A 15,528-nucleotide genomic window follows, 5' to 3' on the forward strand; every position below is an offset into this window, starting at 1 on the left:
CAGAGAAAATACCCCATCATGTAAGTAAGCACAAATAAGGGGGTGGGAAGAGACCATGCAATAGATCATGCACTCCCTTGGAAGCTATTATGCTTCATATTTTCTATAACACAATTGTGAAAGGAGAGAATGTATAAAGATATTGACTGAGGAGGGAAGATCGCATAGGTATCTAAAAAAACACATACACCAATGCTGGAGAAGTGCTGTTACAAGCAAGTAAAGTTTTTCGTTCTCAGCACTGCATCTTTCATAGATTCACATAATTTAATCAAAATAGCTAACAGCATGAAACCCATGTCATAATCAAACGTTATACAATCAGTGCCGGCTTTAGAGCTGTTGGCGCCCAGTGCGACAATAATTTTTTACACCCCTTGTCCCCATGACCACCTCCTCGGATTGCCTCACGACCACCGGGCAAAAGTACCCCTCATCTCTCCATACGCCCTCTCTCACATACTGGTAAAGGCTGGTTATACTAATAAGAAGGTATATTTAACCAAATAAACTCTTTTCAGCAACATTAGAAATAGATAATAAAAGACTGGGGGGGGGGGGGTATCATAACGTCCTTACCTACTTTATGCAGGTTTCGTGCAGCTCCTTTATGACAGTTCGTTAACAGTCGTTGTTTCATATTAGGGTTGCATCTTATGAACTGTGGTAAGAAAAGGATCTCTGTGACAAAAGCAGTAATCCACTCAGCTATACACATAAAATACAGATCTGTGATCTGCACGGTACGTGTTCTTTGCGGAGGACATATTAACCCTCTGCACTACTTTATTGCTAAACACAGAGCCCCCTCCCTATGGTCAGCAGCCCCTCCCCAAGTCACCACCCAGTGCAGCCGCACCACTCGCATTGCCCGAGAGCCGGCCCTCGGCGTGGTCCTTGTATTCCTTGGTCGGGGGCGCAGCTTCCATTGGCGTGGCGGTGCCCAGAGGGGCCCGCTGAATCCGGATCATGGCTGTATTCCGCAGTTTAAACAGCAGCCAGGGTTGTGAGACGGTGGCTACACCGCTGTCCATGGCAGGGTCAGCACTACCCGTGCTCCACATCGGTTCTTATTATATGTCCAAATAATTATGATGAAATGATTGCATAGCTCAAGGCTTGCTTCGACGATACGTGAGCAGCCACGATTCGCCACTCAGCCTTTCCACTTTCGTAGTCGATTACATTGATGGTCTTTGAAATGGGTAGCAATAACAACCAGGGCTTAATCAGGAAAATGGCATAAGGTTTTTTGTATTTACAAAACAAACGGCAACAAATTGAGTTAAATTACTTCCGATTTGTTCTTTTGGTACTTGCAGTGTACTTGCTATAAAGGTGTACTCCCTCTATTCTTCAGGAAGATCTAGTGGGCAGCGTTATTCAGTCTTTGCTTAGGGCATTTGTGGTCAGTGTCTTCCTACAGCTGATATGTTACGGTGGAAAAATGACGTCAGCGCAGTCCATGAGCGGGTACCCTCTGCCCACTGATGTAACGAACATGTGGCTGTGTGGAGGGCTGTGGCAACACGCGCCCCTGATATACCAACACTGAGCAGGGCAGGTTTTAGCGCTGTTGGCGCCCGGTGCGACGTTTGTTGGTGCCCTCCAATGACCACCTCTGCCATAGATTCCTTCATTACCACCCATCACCAGTGACCCTCAAGTACCCATAACCACTCTCTCTCAGATGGATTTAATTAGTTTTATAGTGCCACCACCACTCATACCAGTGTAGGGTGGCAGAGCTCTTTACATCACACACACTACACAGAGACAATCAATCATAGGTGTGTAAATTAGTGTATAGGAAATGTTACATAAGACAGAGGACTACAAGGTGTAGGAGTCACATGTCATACACACTGGTAGGTAGTATGGGAGTCATAGGTCATTCACACTGGTAGGCAGTATGGTTTAAGAGTGCTTGATCTGGGGAAGCACAAACTCAATTTAAAATGTAACACCATGGTTGAGAGTTCTCATTAATAGGAATTGATTAATATCCAAATGAACCATTTTTGTAATATTCCAATAATGAAAGACTGGGAAAATCATAATGCTCTAATCTATACCTTGCAGTTTGCATTCAGCTCTTTCATGACAACTAATTGCTCACGGTTCTATACGAGAATTTTAACGTATAAACTGCAAGCAACAAAAGGCTCTCTCTAACAAAAACAATAGTAGCCCATTGAGTTATTTAAATTACATGCACTTCTGTGATCTGTAGGGTACACATTATTTGCAGCTGGCATATTAATCCTCTGCACTATCTTATGATGAGACAAAAATTCCACTAGAGACAACTCTGATCTCTCTCCAGGAAGCATGTTAATCACCAGAGTATGTTGACATTTGTATTGCTGCCTGAAAATTGCTGGAGGTCAGGAACGTGGAAGAAGGTGCTTTTAAAACCATGTTTGCCAGTCCCTGTTTTATACAGGGGTGGCGCTTTCATTCAGGGCCATAGGGCGGTGCGATCAGTGCCACCGCACCGGGTGCTGACTTCGGGCGGGGGTGCTGAGTTTGAAAGTATATTATGGTTTTAAAAGCACCTTCTTCCACGTTCCTGGCCTCCAGCAATTTTCAGGCAGCAATACGAATATATGTCGTTACTACGCAGTCCGTTGCAACGCATGCCTTTACCACGCATGCGTTAAAACGAAATGTTTTTTCTTCGCATTGCCCTTACCTCGATCTTGCCATTACCCCGCTTTTTCGTTTTTGGGGGGTGGGGGGGGGGGGGGGGGGGGTTGACCCCCCCCAAGTCCCCTTTCTTCTTTTTTTTCCTTTTTCTTAGGTCTTCGCCGACACCAACGAAGGACTGACGCTTTTTTTTCCGACCAGGAAGACGTTTTTCCGTTATGACGTTGCTTGCGTGCTAAGGACGTAGTTGAAGCAATACGCGTTGTGAAGACGTTTACGAGGTAAGTGTACCATTGTAAACGTTTCGCGTAGAAAATGCTTCGTGGCAAAGGCTGTTTCCCATTCGTACAACATATTTTGTTGATAAAGTAAGAAGAGGCTTAAATGAGTGACACAGATTTTGAAGGGTTGTCTGTCCAACTGCAGAGTCTGTAGATAGTTCTGTATTTAGGCAGTAGCGCTTCACAAAACAACGGATGCCTTTTCATGTTGCCACGGTGCAGATGCTGTGACCCCAGCAAACATGGCGGCCGTTACTGCAACACTACTTTTGTAATGAGACGACACAGACGTTTTCAGTGAATCACCAGCTTTGAATTAAAGGTTATCCATTCAAATATCCCTGTAGGAGGATGGCCACCCCTTTTACCGGTGGGCTGAAGGCCACAAACATTTTCTTCTCCAGAAAATATCATGCCTTCTACGTTGGCACATTTCATTACTTCTCTGTGAAATGTTCTGACTGGGGAGCCTCGTCGACTTCCAAAACATTGCAGTTGTGCGCTTAGCCATCAACACGGCTAGATCTATAAATGTAGCCACTATTTCCCATGGCCTTAAGCAGGGCCAGATACCCAACTAACAGCATTCAGGATGGACTAGGTTGGCTCGGCCAGAGACCTCGCTCAGGCAGTCCGTAATTATGGGCCCATGCACCGTCTTGGCAGAGCAGGATGGTGCCCAAGTTTAAGAGAAGTTGTGCTGATCCAGACATTTGCTTTCTTGTGAGGAAGTAGTGGGTAAAAAATATACGATGGAAATTACGTGTGGTATGCATGGTGTCCACTACCAAGTCAATTGTGAGAAAAAAAAGGTATGCGCTAGCATAAAAAAAAAAACTTCCGAACGACCTAACTACACTCCCCATCACAGAAAAAAGTCGGACACATCCAATCTCAGAGTTGTCACGAGATCTTTCTGCTTCTAAACAAGTCTTGATACAAAATTACATGATTGCTGTAGGCAAAATAGGAAATAATTTGAACTATGTGTAGACCAATAAGGACGGTCCATGCGAGATATTGCTTGTAAAATAAAAATGATGCAGGCGCCTAGTAAGAAGGATGTTTGTTAGGTTTTCATTCTTTATCGAAGGGGTGGACCCTATTGTGAGTTTAAAACAGAATAGGATGAGCAGGTCCAAACGTATCAGTGGGCTTTAATTACCAGAATGTGCCTAAGGGGACACAGGAGGATCTGTCATTCAAAATGTTTTATCCTTATCCTTCCTGTTGCTAACTTTATGCCCAAGACGAGGTAATTGAGACTACTTAAAGAAACCACATAGGGAGAGTGGAGGAGCCCCAGTTTCAAGGAGATTGTTTGCAACATCATGCCAGACACTTTCGGGATCAGAGCTCTTTCGATGCAGCATTACTGATGAGTCTTTGATGATTGTCCTTATTAATAGCAGCGTATGCCCTGATGAAGTCATTGATAATTTCCATGTGCTGTAACAATTGTTGATGGCTAGAACTTCATCTAAGAAAGGGAGAAGATGGCCAATAAAGTAGTATCATTTATGCTAAAGACTATCTAGCGATCTCTCAAGGCATGCTTGCAATTGATCGATAAGGGTGCGAAGGAAATTACGTCACAGTTTGGGGTACATCGTTCAACAGAGGCTACTAGCAAAAGATATGATGGAAGTAGTTAAGCATGTACAATTAAATACTGAAAAAGCCAGAGGACTATCCTTGAGTGGAAGGTACAGGGAACTAGTTGCGGTGATGAGAAAACGGATAATGACACATGGATCCTTTGGAATGGCCTGCAGTGGAATCTTTGTACGGCCAGCAATGATAAGAGATCAGATACAATGTAAAGGTAGATACTCTCTTTGTCTGCAGTGGAATCCTTACCTGCAGGTACCGGCGACACACCAGGGGCAAACGGGATATGAAAAGAACGGCCCCAAAGTTCACAAGAGTCTTCTTCAGTCTCCTGTAGCGCCTCCTGAAACCAAAGAAAAAGTTATTATTGGCACATACACAAATAACAGAGGATTAGGACATTGTAGCAACTTAGTGTAACTGGAATCCTTTACCAAGGCCTAGTGACTTACAAAAGATTGAGAGAGGTTTTGTAATAGGCTGGGGCCTCTGAAGCTACAGGGAAGTTGGAGCTCGGACACCCACATTTTAGAAACTCCTAGGATAAGACTGACTATCTGAATTTTTGAGGAACCTGCTTCATGAGAAATATATTTTTTTATGGGGCGGTCAGTCTTTGACAAATGGGTACTCCTCTGTTAGTCACCCTTCATGAAGGTGAATACAGAATAAAACTGCATGTATGCCCTATTTTATAGTCTGATTCTACAACAGTAAGAGAACCACCTTCCCATCTTTCACAGTCTTGTTATTTACAATCCGAGTTTTAAAGTCTAGCACACTTCTCTACAGCAACAATTGCCTATATCTGGAGTCATCTGCTTTCACAACAGAAGTTAATTGAGTGCCTCTCCATGTCAGATACAGATTTTGTTTAGTTCTGTAAATTTCGTGATGCACAAGCCCCACAACTTCCTTAATCCCTGTGCTCCAACACCAAGACCCTTTGTCAAAATGTGAGATTTAACCCAACCTAATCCCTAACTAGGTTAAGCAAATATCAGAATGACCTGGTTTCTTTCCTTGACATCACATTTAATGACTATTTCAATAGCGCGCTCCAGTCTCCCAATGCCCCCTCAGCATCTTTACCCTCACTGGCATCCAGACCCCAGCCAAAGGGTTCATCATCCATCTGTACCCTCAAGATGTAGCTATTGAGTGAGTTCTGCAAGTGGAGAAATCCACACCACAGTACATAAAAAGTGGGCTGCAATGCCTTCACAACTTATCTTAAATCAGTATACCACCGCAACTACATAAGTTCATTCCAATGTTATGTCCAGGGCTGGCCCAGACAATTATCTCTATTCTCTTACAAAGCATTACCTGTCCAGTATCACTCACTTTTCCTCAAATATCACCACCAGCACATCACATTTAGCAGGCTCCTCACTGCCACCTTTTCTCTCATACACAACATCGCCTTCAAAATACCCACAAAAGCGAATACATATACTCCGAGTGACCATCGCATCTTCTGCTCCACTTCACCCCTCAAATGATGAAGCCGCTCATTGCTCCCTATAGGATCATGATCTTACTCCTACGTCTAAACACCTTTCTCCTTTCAGGCACCTTCCCACAATGCTTTGAAGTGTCCATCTAGTGTCCAACATCTCAACACCCCTTTATTTTCTAAATAAACCCTTAAGGACCGCTACCCAAACATTTCTACAATTTCCTGTCCATTAAGCTACTTATGGTTTCACCAGCTCCAATCCACTGAGATGGCTTTAGCTGGGTAAATTATTTGCCTCTTTTCACCACAACTATCTCTCTCCCATTCTCCTGCTCCTCAAACTCTCAGCATAAATTACCACTCAGCCATTGCATTAACCCTTGTCTCCTTAGGAATCGCAGGCCCAGCACTGGAGGGATTCTCCAGCTGCTCATTCATTGAGGCTTGATGCTTGTTACGCTACCTGCTCACTCATGCCAGTTATCAACCCAAAGGTTTAGTCCTCTCCCCCTTCTATTGTCCATCCACACCATCTTCTTCAGCAACAAAATGTCTTCTGTTAGCTTTCCACATCAACACTACATTGATGTCACCCAGCTCTTCCTCTCCTTCTATTTTACACCCCACCATAAAACACAAATTGCTTCAGTCACCTGGCACAGGAGGGCCATATCCCCCATTATGCTCAAGTCTTCTAAACCAAAGATAATTTACTTTACTGCCACGAAACTAGCACCCTTAAATGCTACTACTGCCTTCTTGTCAGACACAACCTTACATGCACCTCAACTCTAGCATGCAACTGGACACTTTTATCGCAGTTTAAAATTGCCAGGTTCTAGATGTTAAATGAGAAAAATCCACCCAACTACTAAGTTAGTTTTACTGGTTAGGAGTACGGAGGGCTGCTAAAACACAGTACAATTGCAAATTCCAAAGTATTTTTCCCTTACACAAACATATTTCACAAAAAGTGAGATATATTTACTTATGTAACTCTACCAACACCGAGCAGGATAGCTGTAGGTGCATCCTAAGGCGCACCTACTGTTCAAGCAATTAATCTCCTTTCCCCTTATCTCAGCTTTTCACAAGCCACACCCATACACAGTCACTACACTTGATCAACCACAACGTTCTGGCAGTACTCAAACCTCTCTGAGCCGCCTCCTCTCATCTGGAGTTCATACACATCCATGAAAACACCACCTAAATCTCAAAATCCCTGAACACTAATAATCCTCATATCTCTTGACATAGGTGATTAACAAATGCACCATGAATACTTTGTAATATTCTCGGAATGTGCAGTACTATCTTTGTCTACATTCCATTACTCATCATCGGGTATTATCACTTTATCAAGATGTAGACACCTCCCTGAAAATGTTAGTCTATTTAGTACTTCTGCTCAAAGGACTTACCAACTTAATCAATTTTAAATGTTATTTTAGAAGGCCAGTAATACCTTAGGCTTCCTCTTCAAACATTGTCAATTACTCTCTATGCACAATCTTAAAGCTTGCTCATGCCCATGAATGCTACTATGCACACAAGTCAAGTTCTATGGCTACCCAGTTATCCATTGAGATTGTCCGAAATTATAAATAATTCACCCCTGTACCACGTGGCTTGTGAAATCACAGCCTTTTTTAAGTTAATATTACAGTGGTCCTACAGTTCAGCTTGGTACCCTTGAACTGGTGTTTTTGGGCCTGACCTATTAGCATCACGTTAGCTGGCAGCAAATAAAAACTCCTCAGTCAGAGCTAGGGTGTCCATTACACGTTTGCCTCGCACCTTGCCTGGTAGCCTCGGATATGAGCCTGGATGATAGTGATCTTCTTGCGGAAGGCCTGGAAGTTCTTACGGTTTATGAAAGCTCTAAGGTTCTTCTGTATGGTGAGGATGGCCCAGCTCTGTGTTTGATTCCATCGCCTCTCCAGCATCTGATGAGCCTTCTCCCTCATGAAGACCTGGGATGGGACAGAGAAATAATAGAACCCATGACCAATGTATCAGGAACCGCAACACTGGATACCTTTTCCTAATGAAAATCTAGGACAAGGCAGAGCAATGACACGGCCACTGATCAATATATCAAGAATAACATCCTTGTTAAGATGTGGGCAGTACAGAATAATCATGGAACCATAGACTGTTGTATCAGCAATTGCAACACTAGAGACATTTTCCTCATGAAGACATGCAATTTGACAGAGAAGCGATAGTACTTCTTACCAATGTTTAGGGAGCCTATCATTTGAGTATTCCCCATCTTGAAGGCCTGGGGTGGAACAGAGCAATGATCGCACCTTTGGTCACGGTTTCAGAAACCCCAGCCATCACAATCCTGAAGATGTAGGATGGGATAAACAAACACAAAAGTCCCCTGTCCCCAACAGCTGCCACAGTTCACAGCTGTCAGTAGGCCCAGGAATTAAGTAAGATGTACTTGGAAATATAAGACCTACAGATGGACACAAATGCATATTTCTTACAAGGTATGAAAAATTTGATTAAATGTAATCTATAAATAGCATAAGGAAGCAACTGTCAAAGTGTGGCTGTGCCAAATTATTACAATTCCAGCTGTTAAACATCCATGCCTTTTAAAGCAGCAGAAAAGGCTCATGAGAGGTTTTTCCAGTATATATTGTTTATTCTTGGCTGCAGAAGAGCGAGAGACTACCCCTTAACTCAGGCGACCTTTCTCACAGGAGCTCTCTCAAACCTTGTCTCCATTAAGGCTAAAAGAGAAGTCATCTAGGGTTCCTCTATTTACATTTGATTTAAATCCGAATACTGCAATCCAAATCCAGAAACCACTAAGAAGGCGTAGTTCCTTTCTTGTGAACATGAGGGGTTTTGGAAAGGATGAACTAGCCACCAACCACAGCCATCCCAGGCATTGGCTGGAGCTCTTTCGTGTAATTTACCTGCGTACAGACTCTAAATGTTTCTAAATTCTTCCCTCATGTATCACAAACCTCTTTTTACTACTATGATTTCCATAATCCCTTTCTAGAGACTCTTCCCTCCTCCATCTCTTCTTTTACTTATCTCAAGCCTTATCTTACTACTATGATCTCCAAAATAACACTTTCTAGACTCTTCCCTCTTCTATCCCTCCATTACCCTATTCAATCCAACTAACAGACTCATGTCCGCTGTTCACATTAACACATATTGCCCTATAATAACCCACTACTAATCCTTTTTAGGTTCAGGAGTAGCACGCTGCTCTCCGAAAAGCGCTTTGACACCACGTCAAGGGAAGTAAGCATTATATAAGTACAACTACAATTTCTTCGTTTAGGTTTATCACAATAACAGACTGACATTCTTGACTCTTCAACAAGAACAGTTTCAGGAAAGAACTCAAAGACCTATTTATCAAAACTGGAGCTGATAATCGACCTTCCCCTAGGGAACATGATTGTCCGATTCAATTAGTTGTCGATGTAGTGATTCTTTATGAGAGCATCTACTCTTAAATGGTATGAGAAAATCACGTCTGTAAGAAGTATTTAGATGGGAATCTAAAAAAAAGGATTCATAAGGCATTCCACGTCTCCAGGACGGGCTCCAATATTTTCAATTCCCAACCTACATGGTACCTTCAGGCCTGATATAGACTATCTAGAACTCAACAATATCACAATCCATAACTAGTAACAATTGCCTCTGATTTCTGATGTGACGGACCAGAGCAAAACAGCCGCTGTGTTTTATAAACTAGATTTAGGAGGAACATACAATTTAGTTTGGATCAGGAAAGGTGATACATGAGGAAATTTCAATATGCAGTACAGCTTTTTTGAATACTTGGACATGCCATTCGATTGATGTAACACACTGGCAGCCTTTTAACATCTAGATGATATTGTTAGAGACATTCTGGATCAATAAGTGTTGATTCCTCTACTTTACACCTGGCTCCACCAAGTGCATGGAGAATCCATCCTGTAGTACATGTGTCATTAAACAAGCAGGATCTATATCCACAAATCCCCATCCTACTCTACTAAGGGATGGCACACTGGAATTCTAGATTCCAGTATATACAGTGGATTTTGCGGGATCTCATAGCCTGGAAGCAGTATGATGCTTCAGAGGGGTCATTGTATCCTGTCACCTTTATATGCGCTCCTCTGCTGGCAAAGCCTTCCGAGCAGCTTTCCCTCACAGACCATCAGGAGATGGGGTCTACATTGGGGAAGGGCGTACAGTCAGGGTTTTATTCAGGAGAATACAAAGGGGAAGGGTGTTTAGCACGATTTGGTAGAGAAAAAGAGGCTATAGGGCTAGAGAATACGGATGGCCAGCACTTGGCAGCTGAGGCACACAAAAGACTACAGAAACGCATTAGTTCAGGGTTTCTATAAATAGAATTAGAACCAGCAAGATGGTGCCTGGCAGCTTTTCATTTGCTGCAGGGCTCCTGTTCTCACATAGTTCATCACCAACATTACGTCCCTCTTTGAAGTTTAAGGTTCTCTTCCTCGGTTCGCTTCTTTCCCCTATTTTCAGCGATTCCAAAGTCTTCCTTACCCGTCACCTCACCTACAAGTATTTAGAATTTCCGGGCCTCATGGCAGTGGATCCATGGCATCTACAGTGCCAGTTTCTTTGGGGGTGTTGAGGCGTCTCTGGTGCCAGCAGAGGCTCAGCACTGTAATCTCTTCTGAAAGAGTTGATGAGTAACTTAACCATCTTGTATGGCATATATTGTTGTCAGGGCTTATTTATTTACAAATGGTGTAATGCTACTTGTTATCCTAAGGACGCCGTTGTTACTCTGACAAAGCCAATATCAACATGAGTGCTGAGAAGCTCCTCCTGTGACAGAAAACTTCAAGTATGCTCCGTCTTCTCACTCTATACCTCTCTTCCTCATGCAGGAGTCTCTCAGAGTTGTATACAATCATTCAGTGGACGTACACTCTGTGGACGTCCATTCAGGGAGATTATGGTGTTAACGTTCAAATTTATTGCACCGTTTTAACTCATAGGACGGTTAATTCCTAACATTAAGTTTATTATGTATTAGCAGGATCTAATTTTAAATTCAAAGGTCACCTACTAAATGTCTTAACAAATGTGCTGTAAAATGCATCATTTCACTATGCGAGTTGAAAAAATGCTTAGGGGCGGAGTTTTCTTAGAACCTTTCTTGGGGTAGTTGGTCTTGCTCGTGAAGAAAGTTTTGGTTTGCTGTTATCCAGAACAATAGCACTCTGCTAAAACCGTATCCTAGAGCAATGTTCTTGAGTTCCAAGGTGGGAGCAGTTTCTGCAGTGCAGGGTGCTCAGTGTCTTATATATGCGTGTACAGAGATGACTATATTAGACACCGATAAGAATGCTAATTATGACCACGGCCACCTCGGGTGCTGATCCCCAACTAGACTTGGCGCGTCAAGTTGAGTTCTGCAGTTGAGACCTAGAGCGATCCTCTTGTCCTGGCCAAAACCTACGCCTAATGGGCATTTAGGTGCAGGTCACCTGGAGAATTTGGTACTTATGGACCTTGGCTAATGCACCTCTTGAGTCTGAAAAATACCCAAGCAATGTCCAAAAAACTAAGGACTCTTGGGAAGTGTGCCTTACAAAATAAACATTTTCCTTTTACGAATTACTTAGCGTTATTTGCTAATTCTGGAAATCCTTAAGCTTACCTTTACTTAAGATATCCGTTCACTACAGTAGAAGGAGAGATCTTTGCTTGGATTGCAAATACTGTCTTTAAAGATTTGAAAGGCAAGTAAGGTTGTCTTTAGGATAAATCTCTGCTGTATGAGAAGCTTCTGCTGCCAAGTATTAGTCAATGAAGCTGCATTTGAGCTGGTCATCCTCTTTTCAGGAGGAGAAAGGTAGTAGACTAAACTGGTGTCCATGTGAAAAGCAGCTTAAGCCATTACAAGAATGACACCAGCAGTCACTGAAACAACACTATCTAAGAAGCTACCAACATTTCTGTCTTTCTTAGTGTTCTGTGAGAAGCTCATTGATGAGGATTATGCACCCCTTCTGCACTTGACTCTCGTTGATAGCAGCAGCCCCTCCTAGCATACAGATTTGCTGTGGTACTGGACAGAATGGGAGCAGACTCCTCTGGAACAAGCGCCCCAGCCAAGACCGCTATAAATCTCAGCACTTCTCTCAATAGCAACTTTACTGGGGGCCCCTCCTGGTATACGGGGTGGCTGCACTGTAGCGGTACAGGCTCATCAAGTCCAGCACGGTGCTGAACTCAAGGCGATGTATATGGTGTCCGCTGAGCTGACACTCCTTCACAGGGGCTACAACTTAAGCGTTGCACAGCTGAATCCTAACATATTGCACAGGGAGTCCTCACGGTAGGACTCCCCATTGGACATTGCTCCCTCCAACGCACTCCTCTTCTCACAGGTCCCACTGGCCTTGCAAACAGGAAGGTGCTGGTGGTCCAGACTCCAGGGAAAGTGTTCTTGGTTTCCCTGGATGATACCCCCTCTCCCAGCAGGCCATTGCCCTGAGTCCTGGTTACAAGCAGAAATCTTGCAACGCTTCCCCTCCTCACTCAGTCCAGCTGGCTGCTTGGCAGATAACTAATTCTGGGGTCTTAAACTCTCCATTTTAATAGTCCTTTTCCAGACACCAAATGTGATTTAGGGTTTGAGCCTTTAAAGATTTATGTTGGGGTTCTGATTCTTTTAAAGTGTACATTTATCCTTTTCTTCTTTCCTTCCGAAAAGATGTCTGTAACAGCAGGCGACTCTGAAGCTGACTGATCCACAACACAATTCATGGGTGTGAGCTGAGTTCACATCTAAATATCTGCCACAGTGATATGTGCCTCAGAAGATTAATCCCATGCTCCCAGCCCTACTCTTTATGATTCCCTTATCAGCTCCATCTCCCTTCCTGAGATGTGTCCAGGCCCCTTCCTTGTGCTGTATCACTGAATCAAAGAGCAACCTTTTGTAAGGTAAAGGGAGGGTCCCTTCCTCCAGTGTGTCCTCGAGTACTTCCCACCAGGTCGCAGGAATGCAGCAATCCACAAATCTGTCAGCGGGGGATTCCTCTACTCATGTCTTCATGAGGCAGGCCTGGGATTCCCAAAATGGAACCCAGGGTCCTCCATACAATGTACCATTCCAGGTACGGTCACTCAGAGTACATTCAAAGCACACTTTCTGTTCAGCACTAATACCTCTATGTATTGTACCATCACGTGTACCCATGCCTCCAGCACATGCACTCAGTCTGCGCACACTGTTCAGCACATAAGCTTTCCTATCTTTAACCATCGCATGTATTGTACTTTTCTCAGGCATACATACACTCAGTACATGCACTAACCACACATGTACTGCATAGTACTGCTCCATCCTTGTACTGTACCTTTCCCAGGCACACAAACAACTAACGCAGCCACTCCTACTGCACTATGCAGAACTCCACATCTACCAGATGAAGGCCAAGGGTGAGTTAAGCATACATCAGTGTAACTTTTAAGAAGGTGAGTAAGCCTATAGGCTTCACTCCAGTGACATAGGGTAAAAATGTACTGTTCACTACAACTGATCACTGCTCGTAATGCTGCCACCACCGCGCTCGTGCTGCTTACTCCTGGAACCCTTGCAGGCACACTTACTCAGAAAAAATCCTTTTCGAAAAGGAACAGAGATGGGTCTACCGTTTGGGGACTAATTACAGTGGGCTTAATGACAACATACCTTGGGCTACAGTATTATAAGTCTCTAATACTCTCTGTTGCCCCTAATTATCACCAATCTAGAACCCCTGCGTTGAGTCTAATTGTTTATTGGTGACTTAACCACGTTTTCAGGACTGGTACCCCTCAGTTTTCCTTTCCCTGAAAGAATCCCTCCCTGTGTCCTTCTTACACAGTTGTATGTAATAACGCGGACATCTGTGCACCCCAACTCTCTGCCCCGTACCTGCCACCTACCCCGTGCATAGAGGGTTTGCTTATTAATACTACTTGCTTCGCAAGTATATTAATTTTTTCTGCCGTGGTGTACTTTGTGCAGATCAACACGATACTATGCCTAACGGTTGCCCGTTGTCTGCGCTGTTTCCAACTATATACACTGGAGGTATCAACCTCTATATTACACTTCTAATCAACCACTTACGATGGTAGACTTTCATAGTTCTACTCTCGAATATAGTTCCAACTATATACATGAGAGTTGTCATCTACTACATGATACTCCGAATCAACCATTTACGATGGGAGATTTTAATAGTCTTACTCTCAATAAAGTTTCGTCTTAACAACAAAAAACCTGTTTCCTTCTCGCTCAGGTATCCTAGACTACACGACATTGTCCATCCCTTAACTCTGACACGATTGGCCCCCTAGCCTCCAGCATATCCTATCATATATCAGCATGGGCATAGCTGGACCAATCAGTGTGGCCGTCTTTAGTCTTTAGCCATGTGATTTGCCTACCATAGCGACGCACGTCAGCTTCGCTACTATATATACGAGCTCCTCACTCCGGGCCCCTATCACCTGGACCCAGGAACGAGAGGCGTTCTATAGGTACCGAACGGGTGCCGAGCAACGAGGGCGTGAGTAAAATCCCGTCCCCTTTCCCTCCAAGTTACGGTAAACGATTCCCAGCGAGACACCGTGCACTTGGTTATTCAACCACTTTCCTTTCATTTCTCCTTCAATTCCAGGGTGTGCCATATGCTCCCACCCTTCTCCCGGGATCCCTGAGGCTTCATACGGATATGCCTCCGAGTAAGATTGGGTCTTTTCTTATTGTTAGTCTCTATGGATGTATGACGTTACAACGCATACTTTTACAACGCATGCACTTACAAAGCAATTTTTACAACGCAACATCCACTACAACGCATTCCATTACATCGCATGACACTACAACGCATTTTTAAAAACTACCTTTACAACGCATTCCATTACATTGCATACTACCTTTACAACGCATACCATTACAACGCATAATGTTAAATTGCATTTAAGGTAAGTATTGGATAGTATAGGGGTAAAAATTACTATTCTTACTCCAGGGGGTGCAACAGAAGGGTAAGTGTTGGAGAGTATAGGGGTAAAAATTACTATTCTTACTCCAGGGGGTGCAACAGAAGGGTAAGTGTTGGATAGTATAGGGGTAAAAATTACTATTCTAACTCCAGGGGGTGCAACAGTAGGGTAAGTGTTGGATAGTATAGGGATAAAAATTACTATTCTTACTCCAGGGGGTGCAACAGTAGGGTAAGTGTTGGATAGTATAGGGGTAAAAATTACTATTCTTACTCCAGGGGGTGCAACAGTAGGGTAAGTGTTGGATAGTATAGGGGTAACAATTACTATTCTAACTCCAGGGGGTGCAACAGTAGGGTAAGTGTTGGATAGTATAGGGGTAAAAATTACTATTCTAACTCCAGGGGGTGCAACAGTAGGGTAAGTGTTGGATGGTATGCATTGTAATGGTATGCGTTGTAATGGTATGCGTTGTAATGCCTGCGTTGTAGTGACATG

The 15,528-nt window shown here is 43.5% G+C and overlaps 1 protein-coding gene across 1 annotated transcript in view; it reads right to left on the reverse strand.

Moving 5' to 3' along the window:
* MYO15B (myosin XVB) overlaps positions 1-15,528 on the reverse strand; it is a 1,465,505-nt gene that overhangs the window by 1,086,977 nt on the left and 363,000 nt on the right. Inside the window, exons 14-15 of the mRNA XM_085614939.1 lie at positions 7,804-7,979; positions 4,791-4,884 (exon numbers count right to left, since the gene is read on the reverse strand). Coding sequence (XP_085471065.1) covers positions 4,791-4,884; positions 7,804-7,979 — 270 coding nt within the window. The remainder of the gene's footprint in view (positions 1-4,790; positions 4,885-7,803; positions 7,980-15,528) is intronic.

Source organism: Triturus cristatus, chromosome 7 (assembly GCF_964204655.1).
Source record: "Triturus cristatus chromosome 7, aTriCri1.1, whole genome shotgun sequence".
Lineage (NCBI taxonomy): Eukaryota > Metazoa > Chordata > Amphibia > Caudata > Salamandridae > Triturus > Triturus cristatus.